Source organism: Lepus europaeus, chromosome 15, assembly GCF_033115175.1.
Source record: "Lepus europaeus isolate LE1 chromosome 15, mLepTim1.pri, whole genome shotgun sequence".
Lineage (NCBI taxonomy): Eukaryota > Metazoa > Chordata > Mammalia > Lagomorpha > Leporidae > Lepus > Lepus europaeus.
Genome location: NC_084841.1, coordinates 92,660,235 through 92,682,849, shown reverse-complemented (window position 1 = coordinate 92,682,849; position 22,615 = coordinate 92,660,235). Strand labels below are relative to the sequence as shown.

At 45.3% G+C, this 22,615-nt stretch overlaps 1 protein-coding gene across 3 annotated transcripts in view; it reads right to left on the bottom strand.

The window, feature by feature from the left end:
- Nucleotides 1-22,615, bottom strand: part of HOMER1 (homer scaffold protein 1) — a 150,330-nt gene that overhangs the window by 3,059 nt on the left and 124,656 nt on the right. For 2 of the 3 annotated variants that reach the window (XM_062212507.1, XM_062212508.1), the window contains 3 exons: nt 6,148-6,304; nt 3,666-3,776; nt 3,000-3,080 (listed from right to left, as the gene is read on the bottom strand). In XM_062212507.1, the coding sequence (XP_062068491.1) occupies nt 3,000-3,080; nt 3,666-3,776; nt 6,148-6,304 (349 nt within the window). Of the gene's footprint in view, nt 1-2,999; nt 3,081-3,665; nt 3,777-6,147; nt 6,305-22,615 lie in introns of those variants that run through there. The other variant, XM_062212509.1, reaches the window with a different exon arrangement.

The following is a 22,615-nucleotide window of genomic DNA, read 5'->3' as shown; positions in this document are numbered from 1 at the left end:
CAAAACTAATAATGATAAATTTTTCAGGTTATGGACAAGCAAACTACTCTGATAAGATCTTTACTTATAGTACGCATTTATTCAAATATCACACTGCACCCTATAAATCTTAAAAATAAAAATTTTAAAAGACTAGCACAAAGCCAGCGCCGCGGCTCAATAGACTAATCCTCCGCCTAGCGGCACCGGCACACCGGGTTCTAGTCCCGGTCGGGGCACCGGATTCTGTCCCGGTTGCCCCTCTTCCAGGCCAGCTCTCTGCTGTGGCCCAGGAGTGCAGTGGAGGATGGCCCAAGTCCTTGGGTCCTGCACCCCATGGGAGACCAGGATAAGCACCTGGCTCCTGCCATCGGATCAGCGCGGTGCGCCGGCCGCAGTGCGCCGGCCGCGGTGGTCATTGGAGGGTGAACCAACGGCAAAAGGAAGACCTTTCTCTCTGTCTCTCTCTCTCACTGTTCACTCTGCCTGTCAAAAATTAAAAAAAAAAAAAAAAAAAAAAAAGACTAACACAAAAACTTAACATAATAAAATCTGAGAAATTTAAAAATTACTTTAAAAATCCTACCTTTAAAAATGTTTCTAGGCCAGCGCCGTGGCTTAACAGGCTAATCTTCCACCTTGCGGCACCGGCACACCAGGTTCTAGTCCCGGTCGGGGCACCGGATTCTGTCCCGGTTGCCCCTCTTCCAGGCCAGCTCTCTGCTGTGGCTAGGGAGTGCAGTGAAGGATGGCCCAAGTCCTTGGGGCCTGCACCCCATGGGAGACCAGGAAAAGCACCTGGCTCCTGGCTTCAGATCAGTGAGATGCGCCGGCCGCAGTGGCCATTAGAGGGTGAACCAACAGCAAAAAGGAAGACCTTTCTCTCTGTCTCTCTCTCTCTCACTATCCACTCTGCCTGTCCAAAAAAAAAAAAAAAAAAAAAAAAAGTTTCTAGAGGCCAGTGCTGTGGCACAGTGAATAAAGCCTCTGCCTGCAGCACCAGCATTCCATATGGGTGCCAGTTCGAGTCCCATCTGCTCCTCTTCCAATCCAGCTCCCTGCTGACAGCCTGGGAAAGCAGTGGAAGATGGGCCAAGTCCTTGGGCCCCTGCTCCCAGGTGGGAGACCCAGAAGAAGTTCCTGGTTCCTGGTTTCGGATTGAACCAGCTCTGGCAGTTGCGGCCATTCGGGGAGTGAACCAGCAAATGGAAGACCTTTCTCTCTGTCTCTCCCTCTCTATCTGTAACTCTACCTCTCAAATCTTTAAAAAATGTTTCTAGCATTGAAAAATATAACAAAATGAGTCTAAAAAATAAAATGATGTATATCAAGCTACTGATGCAATTTTGAAGGTGTTGTTGAGTTGCCACCCACTTGGGAGACATGATGCCCCTGTCAGTGTGCCTGGAATCGAGTCCCAGCTCTGTCGCTCATGCAGCTTCCTGCTACTACGATGAGGAGGCAGCAGTGATGGCTCCAGGAATGGGTTCCTGTCACCCACAAGGGAGAGCCAGATGGAGTTCCTGGCTCCTTGCATTGGCCTGGCCCAGCCACAGCTCTTGGGTCCATTCTGGGAGTGAATCAGACTATGGAAGATCTGTGTGTGTGTGTCTGTGTGTGTGTGTCTGTGTGGCCTTCTGTCTGTTACTTTGCTATCCTCACAGTGTGCACGGTGTCAGAGTTAGCCATGCAGGTTTCTTATCTCTTGCAATCATCTGGTGAAGGTAAATAAACTGAGGTTACCTAACAAAACACTTATAAATCCAGATGCCAAATTCATACAGCCTTTGACTGCAATCAAACGGACCAATCCCACTGGAGAACGCAGAGCACGCCCTCCTGCAGACATCGACAACAAGAACCAGGATAGAATGTGTCCACCCACAAAAAATACCAAATGTCATTTACCAGCAAACACCCCCTCAGCTAGCCCGCCTGAAAAATGGAAGGCTCTGGGTAGGCGCTGTGGCATAGTAGGTTAAGCCTCTGCCTTCAGCACTGGCATCCCATATGGGCTCCGGTTTGAGTCCCAGCTGCTCCACTTCTGATCCAGCTTCCTGCTAACGGCCCAAGAAAGCAGTCTAAGATGGCCCAAGTGCTTTGGCTCCTGCACCCATGTGGGAGACCCAGAAGAAGCTCCCAATTCCTGACTTTGGACTGGCTCAGCTCCTGCCGTTGCAGCCATTTGGCACCTGGCTGCAATGACAGTCTATCAAAACAACACATTTCGAGGGTTTCTTAGACTTGGTCACTGGATTAAAATGGTCGGTGTACATCTCCTACTGTGAAGCACTACAGTGCACAGGTGGGGCTGCCTGTGAGCCTGCACAGCCAGGGTCTGGACTGGGTTTAGGGTTACAGGACTGAAAGACTCCTGTTACTCAAGGAGCTGAGGCAATATGACAACAGTAAGGGACCAGAAGAAAGTCCTGGCTCCTGGCTTTGGATCCGCCCAGCTCTGGCCATTGTGGCCATTTCGGGAGTAAGTCCACACATGCAAGATCTGTCTCTCCCACTCTCTGTAACTCTGCCTTTCGAATAAAATAATCTTTTTTAAAAAAAACCAGGAAGCAAACAATAAACATTAGTAAAAGCAGACTGAAGAAAGAGAGAGAGCGTGAACTTGCACTCTATTAGAGCAGAGTTCCTATGTCGAATGAAACCTACTTCACACAGCTCCAGCCGAGGCAGCCATTTGGGGAGTGAACCAGCAAATGGAAGACATTTGTCTGTCTCTCCCTCTCTAACTCTGCCTCCCAAATACATAAGATCTTGTGAAAAAGAGAAACTTCCATAATAGCTGACTAAAGATGATGTGTAAATGACCACCTACGATGACTGTAAACTACCACAAGGCGTTACCAAGTGAATGATAAGAACCCAAGGAGCAGGCGTGCATCTCAAGTCCTGGAAGAGAAAAACCATGGCGTCCTCCAGAATGGAGTCTCAGGAAGGTCCCTGCTACGTCAAAGACGGACCCTTTCCCTGCACAAGTGTGTGTGCGGTGTCGCACGGCTCACCTGCAGCTTCTGCGTCAGAGAGTCCCTCTGCTCCTGCAGTTCTCTGGCATTATCAATTTCTTGTTTCAATCTCTCTATTTCCTAGAAAAGGTAGAGCAAAGCCTTTCAGGACAACATCAAAACCGTACCAAGCAAAGGCAAGGCCTGATTTTTCCCTGGAATTATTGCTGCCGTTCTTAGAGGATTTAGAAGCCATTCTTTGGTGCTGGCTTTTCAAGGACAGGTACGCCGCTAGAACACAATGATCCCAGGCAACAAGTGCCATTGGTGGCTTTCACAGGGCACTGCTTAGAAACCAGGTACCAAGACTTCAGGGCTGCTTCAAGCTTTGTGGATACAAACAATTCTTTCATAGCATATTAAGGCTTTTGACTGGAAACCAGAGAGCACCCACTTGTAAAATTTGTTTGACTCATCATGGTTTTCCGTTAATTCCACGAATGTGAGTGACCCTCACACAGCAGGCAGTGGCCAGCGTCTCAGTCTGACTGCCTCATTCCAGCTCACAGCAGAATCAGGGGTGGGGGTGGCAGGGGAGACCAGAACGAGTTTACAAAGCCCACAGTCTCAGTTTATTCCGCAAACTGCCTTTAAATGTTACATAGGTCCTACTATTTGATAGAAATACGTTAGCTGGATGACAGATGAGCTGAACGTAGCAGATACCTCTTCCTTCACTTTCAGCGTCTCCTCCAGTTCCTGGATCGTCTGGTTTAACTCTGTCTTGTGAGTGTGCACAGCGTTGGCTTGGCTGCTGACACACTCAAGCTCAGTAACCTGAACAGGAGTGAGAACACAGGGCGTATAAATGACAATTTCAGAGAGCTCCCTGCGGAACACACAGTAAGCCTCGGTAACTGAGTAACTTTGAGCCAATATGTAAAACTTAAGTTTGAAAAATATTCAGAACGACTAGATTCTTCAAAGATAGTAATTTAGAACAAGGGAAAAGACGACCAGTAATTCTTTACGTGCTAGTCATAGAAAGACCAGGAAAACTTAAGTGATTAACAAGTAGAGATTCTGATTAAAGCCTTCTTTAAAAATTTCTTCAGAAAATGTTCAATATTAAGTACGGCCATCGGCCCTCCGTCTGCAGACTCCAGATTAAATATGGTCCCACACGAGTGAGAAGTTTTTCAAATACGTTTTCCAAAATGTAAGACAATCTGGAAGAAAAGATATACTTAAAATACAACTTAAATCACCTGATACTACCGTGACTTACAGCAACAGTGCCTCTTACAGGGAAGACAACAGTCCTTTAATCAGTAAGAATTCACTAAGGCCCAAAGAACAATGTAACTTTTACCTGTTTTATAACATTTTGATATTTTTTGAGAACAGAGAGGGGCAGTATCCTTGAAAGTTATACCAGGCAGAGTTAACACAGATAGAAGACACACACACACACACACAGCTCTTTATCCATGCTCTCGGTTTTTGGTTGACTTTAACACAGTACATTCTGGACTACTAAGAAAACAGCAAATTCCTCTACCTTGTATTTTTCAGTATATTATTATCTTCTAAATTCTCCTCATCTACCTCTCCTGGCATCTTCTTCCTTCCTATTTATGCACTGATGATCCTGTGCAGACCCCTTTCCACCTGGCCTGGACCCAAAGCTGCAGACGTTCTCTGCCTGTTCTCATCTGTTCCACAAATTGCCAACACACTCCTCCTTCCTTCACTGGGAGGCTTCTCCATTCAAACCCTTTCAAAGGTTTTGTTTGTTTTTGGACAACATCGAATCTAACTTCTAGGTCTGCACACATTCATCCCAACCGCCGTACCATCCTCACTGCCCAGGATGCCCAGTGTGTATTTCCAACAAGGCAGGCAAGTCGCCTTCTTCCTGGAGAACTGTTCACGTCTACATTGCAAAGCCTAGAGTATACACCACTCTCCCTCCTTCCCCGTAACTGACTTTTTAGACATGGGCTAGAATGATATTTACTCAGATTTCTAACTCTCCCTTACCGTTCTACTTCATTTCCATCATCCTTCCCCAGTCACCCTGGTCTATTATACTCCTCAAGCTGTACTTTGTCACTAAGCCATTCCTTATTGTCTACAGGATTCACTTCCTTTTAAAAAAGGAAATGAGCGGTACTGGCTTTCCTGTTGGGTGAAATGTATTTCTAGGCTTCGAATGAAAAAACTTCGTAGAGGATTGTTTAGACTTCCGATGTTCATGGTACTGGGCTATTTCTGATTTTCTTCCAACTTTTATATAAATGAGGTTCTACCCACACTTCCAAACTCTTCCTTCTTTAAAAAACAATAAAATCATTAAATTTTTTAACTGTCTTGAGGCTGGCCCTGCAGTGTAGTGGGCTAAGCCTTTGTCTGCAGCGCCGACACCCCATATGGGCACTAATTCGTGTCCCAGCTGCTCCACTTCCAATCCAGCTCTCTGCTATGGCCTGGGAAAGCAGTGGAAAATGGCCCAAATCCTTGGGCCCCTGCACCTGTGTGGGAGAGCCAGAAGAAGCTCCTGGCTCCTGGCTTTAGATCGGCCCTGTTCTAGCCACTGGTCATTTGGAGAGTGAACCAGCAGATGGAAGACGTTTCTAACTCTGACTCTGCCTCTCAAATAAATAAATCTTTTTTTTTTAAAAAAAAGTTTTTAACTGTCTCACTGTAACTACGATTCACAGAGTCAGTACAATAGGTAACGTAAAGCGTCTCAGTTCATTTTCTCAGGACTTGCCTATGAGGGTCTTCAAAAGTGTCGTGGAAAATATGTGCTTTGAAAAAACCACACATGGATCGCAAAAATCTTTTGCATCAAAATACTTAATTTTTAACTGTTCCCCCCCCTCCCTGCAAACTCTCTGAAGTACCCTGGCAATACTCTGTAACAGGTGAGAATACTAAGCTGAGAGAGGGAAATAACTTACCAAGATCACATAGTCAGTCAATGGGTGCTACAAATGGAATTTGTGATCAGGTCTTTTGACTTCAAGTGACTTCATGCAACTATGGAGAATGTTTCTCCTAACCACACTGACGTAAGAAAACCCATGAACTCCTATATGCCCTGGTGGTCAGTGGGCAGCTCCAGATGGCCCTCTGCTGGGTCTACATTGACACTGCCTCTCATCTGGGAGCCCCACGGCCCCGGGACGGAGGCCCGGCTTACCCGCTTGTGCAGGCGTTCTGCCTCCTCCTGATAGGCGGCGAGCTGCTGCTTCCACTGCTTCACGTTGGCCGTGGACTCCAACAGGGCCGCGGTCAGCTTGGCATTGTTTCCTTTGAGGGTAGCCAGTTCAGCCTCCCAGTGTTTGCTGATCGCTGAACTAAATTAAAGAGAAAATGTCCCCATTACACTGAATACTGCAGTACTAGTTCTATCACAGGGTCTATAATCTAAGAATTTTTTTGAGGAAAACTCCAAAATACAAAAAAAAAAAAAAAAAAAAAAAAAATTTTCTTGGCAGGAATAACGTGGAAAGGTTCTGACCTCCATGAGGGCAGACACATGTATCTACTCATTTTGAGAGTTAAAATGACGTCCTCAGAGGGATTGGTGCTGTGATGCAGCAGCTAAAGCCATCACCTGCAGTGCCAGCATCCCACATGGGCGCCAGTTCAAGTCCAGGCTGCTCCATTCCTGATCCACCTCCCTGCTAATGTACCCGGGAAAGCAGTAAAGATGGCCCAAGTGCTTGGGCCCCGACACCCACACAGGAGACCTAGAAGAAGCTCCTGGCTCCTAGCTTCGGATCAACCCAGCTTCAGCCATTATGGCCATTTGAGGAGTGAACAAGCGGATGGAGGATCTCTCTCTCTCTTTCTGCCTCTGCCTCTCTGTAACTCTGCCTTTCAAATAAATAAATTTAAAAAAAAATTATATCCTCAGAAACATCTATCAAACCTAAAATAAAACCTAACAATGTACTACATTTTTTAGGCGTATCAAAGCCTGAAATATAATCTCATTCCTTAATGAAAAATATGCTTAAATGTATTATGTATTATAGTATTTCTTTCTTTTGTTAAAAAAATTATTTGAAAGGCAGAGTTACAAAGAGAAGAGGAAAGACAGAGATCTTCCACCTGCTGGTTTATTCCTCAAATGGCAGCAACAGCTATGGCTGGGCTAGGCCAAAGCCAGAAACTGGGGCTTCATCCAGGTCTTCCCCGTGCACAGCAAAGGGCCAAGCACTTGGGCCATCTGCCACTGCTTTCTTAGGCACATTAGCAGGGAGCTAGATCAGAAGTGGAGCAGCCAGGTCTTGAACCAGCGCCCATGTGGGATGCCGGCACACAGTTGGAGGCTTAACCTGCTACTCCACAATGTCGGCCCTGGTATTTCTTTTGAAGTTATTTCTTTGAAATTATTTATTTTGAAGTTATTTCATCTTACTCAGAATTTTAAAATCCAAACACAAAAATTTGCTGAGATTAACAGATTTCATGCAGTATGCTGGATCTACCAAAACCTTAGTTTCTAACTTAATTCCAGCATCATTTATAGAAGACTAAAAGCAATCAGCTTTCTCTTCATTTAATGTTCCAACATTTAAGCCATGTAGAAATGAGCATCTCAACCAACACAAGTTTCTATTACAAAGACAATTCTCTCAGTCGGCAAGACCCCTCTCCTGGTAATTCCTTCTTTAACTCTCTGGTGAACAAAGAATTGTTTAACTTGGGGCTTAAAAGGTTGCTTCTCTTTCTCATTATTGAACAGTTCATTTCAGTTCATCAAATTCTACTAATCCTATCTCATTAACTAAGTAGCGATGCTTTTAAATCACCATTTTATGTTTGATAAGTCATTTGCATCACAGGACCAATGTTTTATTGGATATTATACAGTCATTTTAATATATACTATATAAAAGAAAGCATAGTTGCTATTAAATTTTCTTTTTTAAAGTTCAATTAGTTATTTTTATTCATTTGAAAAGCTGAGCAAGGGAGAGATCAATGTTCCACCTGGCAATTCTCTCAACAACAGGCAGGCACATCCAGGCTCACGCCAGGAGTCTGAAATTCCATCTGGGTTTTCTGTGTGGCTGACAGGGATCCAAGTACTTCACCATTACCCATGGCCTGTCAGAGTGTACGCTAGCAGGAAACTCAGTCAGAAGCTGTGGCAGAGGTGGGACACGATTCCAGGCACTCCGAAGTGAGCCAAGGTGTCCCAAGCTCCGTGGCTATCAAACTTGTAAAGCTCATCACACAATGAGACACATAAGCTTCATGCATCCTTTATCTGATGCACACAGAAGAACGTAAGAGTTTCTGTCCCACTCGCGCCAAAAATGGGTAATGAGAAAATCCTGTAAACCTGAAGGGAGGAAAACTGCAAAACAGCCAACCGAAACTTCAGAAACGTGAAGACGACGAAAGGAAAGATCAGACCGAGGCGCAGCATGGAGGAGGCTAGGAAGGAAGTGCGACGCAAGGCCATGCGGGGCGGCACCACTGCTGATCTGGGTGTGGTAATTGGCTATGCCACGTATGATATTAACAGGCTCTGTAGGGACTCTGTACAGGCTTTGTAACTTCGGTTAAGTACAAAACTGGTTTAAAATGGAAACTTAAAAATGTTCAAGTTTATACAGTGAGAACATCTCACTCAAACGTGAAGGGACAAAAATCAAACGGTAAACTGTTAATTTAACAACCATTTCTACCTTCAAGAAGAAAACTTTTTTCTAATTCTTCCTTGGTGGGAAGAAGTCCAGATGCGGATTTTCTGAGCAGAGCTGCACTGCTTCTCCGGCTCTGACTGAACTACAGACGTCTTGGGCCAGCTACCAGCTTTCCCCGACACAGAGACATTTTATTTAAACAGGCCCTTCAATCTTACAACTGAAATCTTATTGAACAATTTAAATACTTAATATATGCAAATATCACACCCCTTTAAAAATTAAAGAGAAGAAAAATGATTTTGTAGATTTTGTTCTAAAACCCATTTGTCAAAATTACACAATTAAAAAGTAAGATGGATCACTGCATGTCTTAACAGCATGAGGAAGAACAAAAAATGGGGTGTTTTAATATTTTATTTCTCTGAGGTTTCATATTATAGTCTACAGGTATCAAAATCCACTAACGATTTTAGAACTTGGCTTATATCACAATTATTTGAAAAATAATTACCTGGTGACCCTGGGCCAGCTGTCTTTATCAGGTCAAATAAAGTGATCAGTCAACATCTGGACTGCCTGAATGTTAGCCATCAACTAACCTAGGAAGCTGGAACACCACGCAAACACATAAACAAGATGTGAAAACTGAAGCATGTATTTCAAGCAGACTGGCACATTCTTCAAATTCGCCCCAAGATTTTCCTTTATTTTCATATTTGGCTGACATTTAGACTCTGGGAGGCTCAAGTTAAGATGCAACTCTTGGAAAATCTTAAAATAAAACATACTTCACATTAATGGTAAAACCTAGCCATACTACCCATCTACCTGTGTCATGGTAACTTCAAGGAGCCCACATTGCAGAGCAAGTGGGTTAAGCCGCTGCCTGCAACACCAGCATCCCATACGGGCACTGGTTCAAATCTTGGCTGCTCCACTTCCAATCCAGTTTTGTGCTAATGTGCCTGGGAAAGCAGAAGATGGCCCAAGTGCTTGGACCCCTGGACCCACAGGGGAAACCAGGATGAAGCTCCTGGCTCTGGCCTGGCCCAGCCCTGGCTATTGCACCATTTGGGGAGTGAACCAACAGCTGGACAATCTCCTCTCTGTTTCTCCCTTTCTAACTCTGCCTTTCAAATAAGTAAAATAAATATTTTTGAAAAAGAGAGAGAGAATTTCACAATTTTGTGCTTGGGATGGTATTTGAGGTGAGGCGGATGGTCATCCAAAATGTGTCTAAGATCCCTGGGTGCCGCGACACGGGGGAGTTAGCCTCTGCTTGCAGGTTCTTTACCACAGACTTCTGCCAGGCGGCCAGGAGAAAGACCATAGGCATTAAGACTATAGGAGGGTCCTGTACCAGGGGAGAGGCCGATGCTGTGTGAAGGCCAAGAAGCCTGGCCAGGATTCTTTCCGTCCATGAAGCAAAAGCCTAAGCTACCGGGAGAAGGTGCCTGCCCCCAGCTGTAACACCTCCACTTTCACAGACACAGGTAGACACCTTGTGGCTCGGGCAAAGAGAACAGAACTCTGGGACTCTGGGAGAGGGGCAGGGAGCTCCTGCACAAAGCCCTCAAATACACAAAGCTGAACTTGCCTGGTACTGTGAGGCGACAGGGCCACTAAGCCAGCCTCAACTCTGAGACCCTGGGAGCCATGGCCTACCCAAGACAGCTCAAGGAGAACAGAGATTCCCACCCTGCCCTTTACCAGGGTGGGAGGGTGAAGAGCATGGTGAGAGACCTCCTCCGAGGCACAAGCACTCGAAAGACCAAAGCTCTGTAAAGCAGCCCCAATTCTAGCACCAGGTCGTGCCTGACTTGTTCTGATTAAAGGTGATGAAAGCAAACATGGAACCCAAATTCGGTTCAACTCCTGAGAATGATTTAACTAATCTACAACCCAGCAGCAGAACAGTCATAACCATTTCCCAGAGGAAACAAAACCAGCTCTTCATATGCATGGGTTCTGCATCCATAAACTCTATGAGCCACGGATGGAAGACATTAAAAAAAAAAGTCTCAAAGAGACATGTGCAAGGGCCAGTGCTGTGACATAGTAGGTTAAGCCTTCACCTGCAGCACCAGCATCCCATATAGGTGCCAGTTCGAGTCTTTGTTCCCTGTCAACAGCCTGGGAAGGCAGCAGAAGATGGCCCAAGTGCTTTGGCCCCTGCACCCATGTGGGAGACTCGGAAGAAGCTTCTGGCTCCTGGCTTCGGATCGGCCCAGCTCTGGCCCACTGCAGCCATTTGGGGAGTGAACCATATGATGGAAGACACCTTTCTCTCTGTAACTCTGTCCCTCAAATAAATAAGTAAAATATTAAATAAATAAATAAATAAAGTGGAGTAGCCTGGACTCAATCCAGGGCTCATAGGGGATGCCAGCATCACAGGCAGCAGCTTTTTAACACACTATGCTGGGACCAGCGATGTGGCATACTGGGTGGGGCCGCCGCCTGCAGTGCTGGCATCACGTATGGGCGACGGTTCAAATCCTGGCTGCTCCACTTCTGATGCAGCTCTCTGCTGTGGCCTGGGAAAGCAGTGGAAGATGGTTCAAGTGCCTGGGCCCCTGCACCTGCGTGGGAGACCCAGAAGAAGCTCGTGGCTCCTGGCTTCAGATCGGCGCAGCTCTGGCTCTCTCTGCCTCTCCTTCTCTCTCTGCCTCTCCTTCTCTCTCTATGTAACTCTGACTTTCAAGTAAAATAAATAAATCCTTTAAAAAAAAAAACCTCTGCCACAACACAGGCCCCAACAAAAAAAAATCTTTTCAATATACTAAAAAGCAGGGTGAAAAACTCCTCATTGTCAAGAGAGAAAGCAACAAACATACTCCTACTCATCGATGCTGGGTATGTTAAAAGTCTTCCTGGAAAACCAGGACACTGCTCTGGAGGAGAATGAATTTCAGTAGAACAGTGGGAACTACAAGGAGGAGTACAACGAAAATCCTGGCCACGAACAGGTAACAGATGGAGAACGACTCTGACAGATTCACTGACCCTGACACAGCTGCACAGTCAGTCAGTGAACCTGAAAACAAATCAAGTAACAAAAAACATCAAACTAGCCGGCGCCGCAGCTCACTAGGCTAATCCTCCGTCTTGCGGCGCCGGCACACCAGGTTCTAGTCCTGGTCGGGGCACCGATCCTGTCCCGGTTGCCCCTCTTCCAGGCCAGCTCTCTGCTGTGGCCAGGGAGTGCAGTGGAGGATGGCCCAAGTCCTTGGGCCCTGCACCCCATGGGAGACCAGGAGAAGCACCTGGCTCCTGCCAACGGATCAGCGTGGTGCGCCGGCCGCAGCGCGCTACCGCGGCGGCCATTGGAGGGTGAACCAACGGCAAAAGGAAGACCTTTCTCTCTGTCTCTCTCTCGCTGTCCACTCTGCCTGTCCAAAAAAAAAAAAAAAAAAAAAAATCAAACTATAGATCCAGAAAGTCTAAAAACACCTTGCAACTACAGTAGTATAAAATGTGCAATCCAGGAGATGATGGAGCCACAATGCTGAAAGTAAACTACTCTCAAACCACAATTCTGCACAAAGGAAACCATCTTCCAATATAAAGGTGAAATAGTGCTGAAGCAACCGGATGACCATATAAAAAATGCTAACCTGCATCTCATATCCTATAAAAACCAACAAAAAATATGCAACTCCTACAAAATATGAAACCATAGAACTTCAAGGAAAAAAAATTGTGATTTTTAGTTAGGCAGATTTTTTAGATATAACACAAAATCATAGATCAGTTTAAACTGGTGAAAGGAACTTCACAATGTTAAAAACTTTTCTTTAAGGTAGTATATTTTTAAAAGGCTTCATGTAGTTTTACTATTTAAAAAAATTAGATCCTGGAATGCAAGGATGGGTCAGCATATAAAAATCAATATGGGGCAGGTGTTCCATACAGCTGTTAAGATGGCCCTTGGGGGCCGGATCTGTGGCATCGTGGGTGAGGCCATCACCTGCAGTGCTGGCATCCCACGTGGGTGCTGGTTCGAGTCCCGGCTGCTCCACTTCCCATCCAGCTCTCTGCTGTGGCCTGGGAAGGTAGCAGAAGATGGCCCAGGTCCTTGGGCCCCTATACCCATGTGGAAGACCCAGAGAAGGCTCCTGGCTTTGGATCAGCATGGCTCTGGTCATTGCGGCCAGCTAGGTAGTGAACCAGCAGATGGAAGACCTCTCTCCCTCTCTGCCTCTCTGTAACTCTGCCTTTCAAATAAATAAATAAATCTTAAAAAAAAAAAAGTTAGTGGGTTCCTGCCACACACATGGGAGACCTGGATTGGGTTACTGGCTCCTGGTTTTGGCCTGTGGCCCAGTCCAGGGCTATTACAGACATTTAGGAGTGAGCCAGCAGATAGGAGGGCCGTGTGTACGTTCGTGCGTGCATTCGTGCGTGTGTGCGTGCATGCGCACGCGTGTGTGTGTGTATGTGTGTGTTCTGCCTCTCAAATAAAAAACTTTAAAAAAATTTTAAATCATTGTGATATACCATTTAAGCAAAATGAAGGGGGAAAAAGAGATAAGCATCTGACAAAAATTCAATGCTCTTTTCTGATAAGAATACTCAATCAACTAGGCACCAAAGGAAACCCCACACAATAAAAATCACACGTAAAAAGCCCATACTAACAGACTTGCTGGTAAAAGACTGCAAGCCTTCCCCTTGGGTTAGGAACAAGACAAGGATGGCATGCTGTAGCCACTTCAGACTCATCAAAGTATTAAAATTGTTAGCCAGATCAGTTAGACAAGAAAGAGAAATAAAAGACATGCAACTTGGAAACAAAGAAGTAACACTTATCTCTATCTGTGGATGATGTAATTTTATACTGGACAACCCTGAGGCATCTACAAGGAAACTGTTGGAACCAGGTGAGTTCAGCAGAGCTGCCGCATACAAAATCGTGACTACAAGGGCCAGCTGAATAAACTGATGAACAATGGACAACCTAAAAGGAAATTAAGTGAACAATTCCATCCACAGTAGCATCAAACAGGACAAAACACTTAGGAGTAAACTTAACCAAGGAAGTGAAAGACTTGTGTGCTGAAAATAAAAAAACACTGCAGTAAGAAATTAAAGGAAACACAAAATAACGGGAAGATATCCCACAGCCCTGGCCTGGAAGACTTTGTTTTGTGAAGATGTCAATACTGTCCAGAGCATCTGCACACTTATTGTAACTCCTACCAGAATCTCAATTATATTTCTTGCAGAAATAAAAAAAAAAATCCACCCTATGGTGCTCGCTGCACGTGACAGTGGCATCCCTATCAGAGTAGCTGCACCTCTATCCGAGTGCTAGCCTGAGTTTGGCTATTCTGCTGATTCAGGTTCCTGATAATGTGCCTGGGAAGGCAGAGACAAACGGCCCAAGTACTGGGGCCCCTGTCACCCACGTGGGAGACTCGGATGGAGTCCCTGGCTCCTAGCTTCAGCTTGGCCCAGATCTGACTGTGAAGACCATTCGGGGAATGAACTTAATGGATGTAAGTTCTCCATCTCTGTCTTTCATAGATCAGTAATCTTGAAAAAGAATGAAGTTGGAGTACTCACACTTTCTGATTTCAAAACATGATACAAAGCTACAGTAATCAAAACATGAATGAAAACAACATTACAGACCAACAGAACAGAGAATTCAGAAATAAACCCTCACATATATGGCCAACTGATTTTCAACAAGGGTTCCAAGACTACATAATGGAGAAAGTGTTAGGTAGGAAGTCAGAATTGAGCCTATGTGTATATGAGAAAGGCCTGAAGACCAGCACCCACTGCGGAAGCTCCAGAAACCCAGCATCTTGTACTTCAAAGTCCTTCCCAGATCCTGATGACCTCTCGGGGGTCCTGCCCCTTCTACCTGGCCTGATAACCATCCTTCCTCTAAGGCGGGGTGATGCCAGCCAGGCCTCCCCTGTCTGACAACTTCAGGGGGGAAACTCAGACAGGAATTTTTCATATTTACACCCAACAAGTCCTTTGCTTGGGAGAAGAAGAAGGAGAGGGGGAGAGAAAAGGCGGGAAGGCAAGATCCATCCTCTTAAAGACCCCAGCCTAAATGTGAACTGGGCACTCTCTCTCTCAGGTTCTGTCTGGAGAGGTGCCCATCTGTTCTTACAGATGTTCCTTCCCTAATAAATTTTGCTATTCTGCTTTCCACTGCTCTCTGTCTCATGCCTGAATTCTTTCTTGCGCAAAGACAAGGACCCTTTGCATCTCTGGCAACAAAAGGACAGTCTTTTTAATAAGTAATGCTGGAGGGGCCGGCATTGTGGCATAGTAGGCTAAGCCTCAGCCTAAGGCGCCGGCATCCCATATGGGCACTGGTTCTAGTCCCGGTTGCACCACTTCCTTTCCAGCTCTATGCTATGGCCTGAGAAAGCAGTGGAAGATGGCCTAAGGTGTTTGGTCCCCTGCACCTGCGTGGGAGACCTGAAAGAAGCTCCTGGCTCGTGGCTTCAGATCGCCCCAGCTCTGGCTGTTGCAGCCATTTGGGGAGTGAGCCAGGGGTAGATCTTCCTGTCTCCCCCTCTGACTTACTGTAACTCCACTTCCAATCCAGCTCCCTGCTAATGTGCCTGGAAAAAGATGACCTAAGTGCTTCAGTTTCTGCACCTGCATGGCAGACTCAGAAGATCTCCTGGCTCCGGATCAGCTCAGCTCCGGCCACTGCAGCCATTTGGGGAGTGAAGACCTTTCTCTTTGTCCCTCTGTGTCTGCAACTCTACCTCTCAGATAAATAAATAAAATGTTTTTTTAAAAAATTACATTGGGAAAACTGGATATTCAGATGCAAGAAAATTAAACTGGGTCCTTACCTTACAGCATAAAAGAAAATTAACTCAAAATGGACCAAAGGTCTAACTGTAAGAGCTGAAACTATAAAATCCATAGAAGAAAACACAGGAAATAAGCTGCGTCACACTGAACGTGCAAAGATTTCTTGGATATGACACCAAAAGCACAGGCAAGAGAAAGGAAAACCAGATAAATTAACTACATAAAAATTTAAAACTTCTGTGTTCAAGGACACAAGCAATACAGTAAAACGGCAACCCAACAAATGGAAGAAAATATTTTCAAATAATTTATCTGATAATGGAAGAAGACTACTACAACTCAGCAAGAACAATGATTAAAAACTTGGGTAAGGCCGGCGCCACGGCTCAACAGGCTAATCCTCCGCCCTGCAGCGCCGGCACACCAGGTTCTAGCCCCGGTCGGGGCGCCGGATTCTGTCCCGGTTGCCCCTCTTCCAGGCCAGCTCTCTGCTGTGGCCAGGGAGTGCAGTGGAGGATGGCCCAAGTCCTTGGGCCCTGCACCCGCATGGGAGACCAGGAGAAGCACCTGGCTCCTGCCAACGGATCAGCGCGGTGCGCCAGCCGCAGCGTGCTACCGCGGCGGCCATTGGAGTGTGAACCATCGGCAAAGGAAGACCTTTCTCTCTGTCTCTCTCTCACTGTCCACTCTGCCTGTCAAAAAAAAAACAAAAAACAAAAAACAAAAAACAAAAAAAAAACTTGGGTAAAGGACTTGAACAGACATTTTTCCATGGAAGATATATAAATACCCAAAAGAACTTGACGCTCAGAATCACTAATCACCAGGAAGATATAAATCAATACCACAATGAGATACTACCTCACACACATGAGAATGAGTAACATTCAAAACTGAACTATTGTGCACTCACTACTGGTAGGAAGGCACAATGGTGCGGGACTGTGGAAGACAGGACGGCAGTTCCTCAAGAAACTAGAAATATCACTACCATGTAATCCAGCAACTCCACTTGTTGGTATTCACCCAAAGGAAGTGACAGCAGAGCCTCAAAGAGATGGAACACATCTATGTCCATACAGCATTACTCACAAGAGCCAAAATGTAAGAGCAATCCAAGCATCCATCAGCAGACATCTGAATAAATAAAATCTGGTATATACAAACATGAAACGGAATAGCAGCCTAAAAACGGAGGGAAATTCTGACACGCGCCTCAACATGCACGAACCCTGAGACATATTAAGCAGGATAAATTAGTTTCATAGAGACAAGTACTGTAGAATTCACTTATATGGGACACCTAGAGTGGTCAAATCCACAGAGGCACAAGCAGAAGGGTGGCTGCCAGAGGCTGGGCCTGGAGGAATGGGGACTTGTTTTTTTGTTTGTTTTTTAAAGATTTATTTGAGAGGCAGAGGCAGAGAGACAGAGACAGACAGAGAGGGGTCTTCCATTGCTGATTCACTCCCCAGATGGCCTCAAGAACCAATCCGAAGCCAGGAACCTAGAGGTTCCTCCAGGTCTCCCATGCGGGTTTAGTGGCCCAAGGACTTGGGCCATCTTCTACTGGTTTTTCAAGCCACAGCAGAGAGCTAGATCAGAAGTGGAGATGTCAGGACTTGAACCAGAGCCCATACAGGATGTTGGCACTGAAGGGTTCCATGGTTTAGTTTTGCAATAGTTTGAGAGACTGATTCCACAACAATGTGAATGTACTTAATACTACTGAACATTTAAAAATGGTTAATCTAGAAAACTTTGAAAGAGTATTTTAACACAACTAAAAATCATATACACACTGTATGGTTCCACTTCTGTGACATTTTGGGAAAAGTAAAGCTACAGAGACAGAAACTGATCAGTGGTCACCAGAGGGTTGTTTGGGGTGGGGAGAGGGGCTGCCCGGCCAAGAACACGAGCGCACGTGCTGGGTGACAATGCTCCTCTCTCCTCCACGTTTGCTCAGAGCTGTACACTAGCAAGAGATCTCACTGCTATGTAAGTCATTGTTCAGTTTTAATAAATTACAGCCTCCAAAGAACAGCAACAATGAAGCTTTCTAAGCACTCTCAGATGCTCAAAGAACCAGCAGAACTGGAAAGCCAGGTAGAAAGGCTTCCGTAAGCCAATCCCTCCAAGTCTGTATTTCTTGGCCCAAGAAGAGCCTGGGTGGGCAGGAAGCAGAACACTGAGCCCCAGATAAGACAGCGAAGAGGAGGAGGAAAGGACACCGGCTACTCAGAGGGGTGGGGAGCAGTAGATGGGCCAAGGGACGACAGAAGCAGGCAAGCAGAAAGGAATGGACACCAAGACACAGAGTGGTTCGAGGCAGAAGGAAAGCCTCAGGAGCAGCATAGAAAGCAGCTGAGTGCCAAGTCCCGACACACCACAACTTGTCTGATTCACTTCCATGAACCTGTCTGGAGTCCCTAATGCACTAAGTAATGAAAGTGGGCCACAGACGACCTGACGGACCCTCACTCATCTTCTTCACTCTGCCGAGCCCCCAGAGCACGGCTCACTGCACTAACACAACAGCAACGCTGGAAGAGATGTCAACTCAAACATTCCCATGCATCGTGTGGAGCCCAGTCAATCCCGACCATCTGAGACCTAGCAACCCTGGAATGAGGGCTACAGGACAGCATTGCCACGCAAGGTTTTTTTCTGCATTTTCTCAGATTTGACTCCAAAGCACATAAATGTGTGCTGTTGAAGCTATGTTTGCAATACGAACCAAGATTTTATCTTTGTTGGTAAATCTGAATCTTTTAGAGAACATTCTTACTTCCTCTACTTGATAAGCTGCTCTTTCCAGTAACTGTCTTTCTGGAACACAGTGTGAAGAACACTTAGGAAATAGCATGGTTTGTGGCTTGTTTTTTTTAATAATAAATATGCCTTCACTGTTTTCTCAGAAGCTTCTTATATTCCTCTCACCATCGAGTACAGAAATGTTCCTACTAGAATATCCTGTATGTTTATATAATTTTAGCTGACAGTAAACTCCAAAGAGTATCCTGAAGGAAGCTGTGCTCAATCCGTAAACACACACATGCAAGCACACATTAACACCTCACACACTGTGAGGAGCCAAGTTCCCCTCTTCATCTTCAACTCAGTATAGCAGCTTCCGGCCCAGGAGACGGATTTCCAAAAGTCATCAATGCCTTCTGATACCCAGATTTTAAGTCAGCATCGCACACGTCAGGAATCCTAATGAATGCTGGGGTTCTCCGTTAGTTTGGTTCCTTTTTATAAAGGCTTAGTTTTACCTCAAGTCGACTGTTCACAGAGAAATCACTAAACGGTTTGCTTGGAGACAACAAGGATTCATAGAGACTGAGAGACCAGTGTGATCTCATTGTTGAACACCAGGAGGAGGGCGAGACAGTTCTTCTGTCCAGTCAAGTTTTCCTTCAAAAAGGACCAGCTGGCTTCCTGTTGGCCTCGAATCCACAGAGAATTCAAAACACCCCCAACACATGATTTGAAAGGTTCCTGAAACTGGAATTTTACAGTTTTCCTTTATCTAAGATCAAAGTTTATGAGCAAAGATTAAACTTCACTAAGTTAGTCATGTAAAATCAAGAAAGATAATACTTCAAAGAACCGCAAAACAAAGCCAGAGACTAACACATGAGCAATGCACTTGCTTAGCCTGAGAGCGAATGGCCGTGTTGGGAGCGGAAGCCACCTCCCTCCGGGCCTCCGGGCCAGCAGCCATCATCAGTCTTTACAATGCTTTGCACGTACTTTCTAACCATGTTAATTATATAGAATTAAGAAAAAATATTCAGATAATCTTTGTAAAGAGGATTTAAAAATAGGTTGTGTAGGCTTTTGTTCTCAACATTACTCTGTAATGCGGTGAGGTCAATCTTTGACTGTGAAAGCACTCCACAGTGAGGCTCTGTCTTGGGGACCTGCCTGTGAGACCGTCTCCTCACTTTTATTTTATAATACATCTTTTTTTAAAAAAATTATTTATTTATTTCAAAGAGTTACAGGGGAGAGAAGGAGAGGCAGAGAGAGACAAAGAGGTCTCGCATGTCACTGATCCGCTCCCCAAATGACCACAACGGCCAGAAGATCAGAAGCCAGAAGCCAGGAGCTTCTTCCAGGTCTCCCACGTGGGTGCAGGGGCCCACGGACTTGGGCCATCTTCTACTGCTTTCCCAGGCCATAGCAGAGAGTTGGATCAGAAGTGGAGTAGCTGGGACGTGAACCGGTGTTCACACGGGTGCCGGCACTGCAGGCAGCGGCTTTACCCACTACACCACAGCCCTGGCCCATACTGTCTCCTCACTTAACTGTGACACAGAAACCACCAACTTTGACTCACACCCACTGCTGGGCCACTTTCTGGGCTATGTGCTTTCATAACAGCATGTTGGCCCATGCTAGCTCACTTAGAATCTACTAGTATCTTCTACAGTTTACGGTCTGAATTGTTGTTTCTTAAAGTTTAAATTATCCCTTTAAAGGAAGGAAGTCCCAAAGCCAGTGTTGTGGCCCAGGGAAGGTAAGGCACTGCTGGCAAAGGCAGCTTCCCTTCCTGGGATGCCAGTTGCAGTGCCAGCTGTCTTTTTTTTTTTTTTTTTTTTGGTTTAATTTCATTGAAGGTATACCAATTTCATGTGTTTCATGTATACAGGTTTAGAAGCACAGTGATACTTCCACCCCCTCCCTACCCTTCTTCTTCCTCCTTTCTCCTCCTTCCTCTCCTAATCCCTCTCTTAATTTTTAGGATGATTTGCTTTAAACTCGTAAGATTAACCCTACAGGACCGGGCGCTGTGGCAGAGTAGGTCAAACTGCCACTTGCAGCACCAGCATCCCATATGGGCACCAGTTCCAGTCCCGGCTGCTCCACTTCGATCCAGCTCTCTGCTGTGGCCTGGGAAAGCAGTGGAAGATGGCCCAAGTCCTTGAGCCCTGCACCCACGTGAGAGACCTGGAAGAAGCTCCTGGTTTTGCATCGGCCCAGCTTCAGCTTGCAGCCATTCAGGGAGCGAGCCAGTCGATGGAAGATCTCTCTCTCTGTCTCTGCCTCTCCGTAACTCTGCCTTTCAAATAAATAAATCCTTAATTAAAAAAAAAAACAACTTAACCCTGCACTAGCTAAAGAGGTCAACAAATATCCACAAGAAAAAAAAAAAACAGTGTTTAAGGCTGTGAACAATCATCAAAGCTCAAAATGTCAAATTCACTCCTAGGCATCACATTTTCGGTGCTCTATTAGTTAACCACAGACCAGGGAAAACATAAGGGTATTTGTCTTCCGGGGACTGGCTTACCCCACTTCTGACACAGCTGCCTACCAGTACCTCTGGGAACACAGCAGTGACGGCCTGAAGGCTCGGGCTCCCTCCAGCTACGTGGGAGACCAAGATGCAGCTGCAGGTTTCTGGCCATAGCCTACCCCGAAGCTGGCTTTGCAGCTGTCTGAGTAGTGAACCAGGGGGTGGAAGATATCACTGTCTGCCTCTTCTTCTTCCTCAGTTGCTCTGTGTTTCAAATAAATAGTCAATTAAAAAAAAAGTAAAGAAATCCCTACTGAATAGACAGAGTAACCTTCCATTGTTTATAAATAACACATATTGGCAAAAGACTAGAATAAGTATGGGTTTCTGCCTTTTCAAACAGCGTAGAATACGAAAGGATTTTTTTTTTAAACATTGTATTTATTTGAAAGGCAGAGTGAAAGACATAAAGAGATCTTCCATCTGCTGGTTCTCTCCCTAAATGGCTGAGATAGTCAGGACTTTGAGAACAAAGCCAGGAGTCAGAAGCCCCATGCAGGGGTCCAAGCACTTGGGGCATCTTCTGCTACCTTCCCAGGCACAGTAGCAGGGAGCTGGATTGGAAGCAGTGCAGCAGGGACTTGAAACCTGCTATGACGTTGGATGCCAATGGTACCACAACACCAGTCCCGTGGATTTTTTTCCTAGTAGGTATAACGCAAAGCCCCAACTTGCCCACCTGCTTCACAAGATGTCTCTGAAAGCTTACTGCATTTTGGCAACTCGTTAATTCACTCATCAGGTGACTCCTGGGTTCCGCTTCCCACACGTTCAGCATGTTCTGTTCTTTGGTTCTCCACTGGCACTTCTGAGCACTGCCTCCTCTGACCTGTGCTTTTTTTTTTTTTTTAAATGTAAGCCTTGATAATCCTGCAAGTCTTATTTTCCATCTCAGATATGTCACTGGCTCCCTGCCACATAATCCATCATCTTTGCACACAGCCTGGCATACGTGGACTGACACACAGCACAGAAACTGACGGCTTGGGTGAACAGATGAAGACATCTGCTGGCTGATAAAGCTTTAAAGGCAGGTTCTGCAGCGAACTGGAACTCGGTCATATTCTGGGACACATGGTGCTTAGAACTGAAATGAACTTAAGTACTAAAGCTTCTAATAAACATCGGCTGAGAAGAAAATCAGACAAGAGCAGAGTTGTTTTTAAATAAACACTGTACCGCTGTTGTTGATGGCACAAAAGATAACATAGGAGTAAAAAATTTGGCCATAAATTATAGATTCCAAAACTGAATCAGGAGAGACTCTGAAGATGATGAAGTTATAGGAATATCTGAAACTACTTGTTTTACATAAATCAAACATGTACAAAAGTAACCTTAAAACCTACATCTAAATTTTAAAGTCTAAAAGAGCTATTATAATCATAGTTTAATTGACAATACTTTCTCTTGGCAGTATGCAAAATAATGGTGTGTCTTATACAACAGAACTTCAGAAAGTGTGGAAAATGGAATTCAAATGTTTCTTTTGGGACCAGTATGTGGTAGAGTGGATAAAGCTGCCATCTGCAATGCCTGCATCCCATAGGGGTGGCTAGTTCATGTCCCAAATGCCCCACTTTCAATTCAGTCCCTGATAATGGCCTGGGAAAAGCAGCAGAAGATGGGCCAGGTACTTGGGTCCCTGCCACCCACATAGGAGACCTGGAATAAGGTCCTGACTTCAGCCTGGCTAGTGTTGGCCACTGTAGCCATCTGGGGAGTGAACCAACAGATGGAAGCTCTCTCTCTCTCTTTCCCTCTCCCTATTCTGTAACTCTTTGAAATAAATAAATCTTTTAAAAATTTTCTTTTGGCAAAGAAAATACTTAACTACACATATATAAGTAATCAAAGTCTCAGACAAAATATGGACTTCTACTTAGATCTGATCAAGT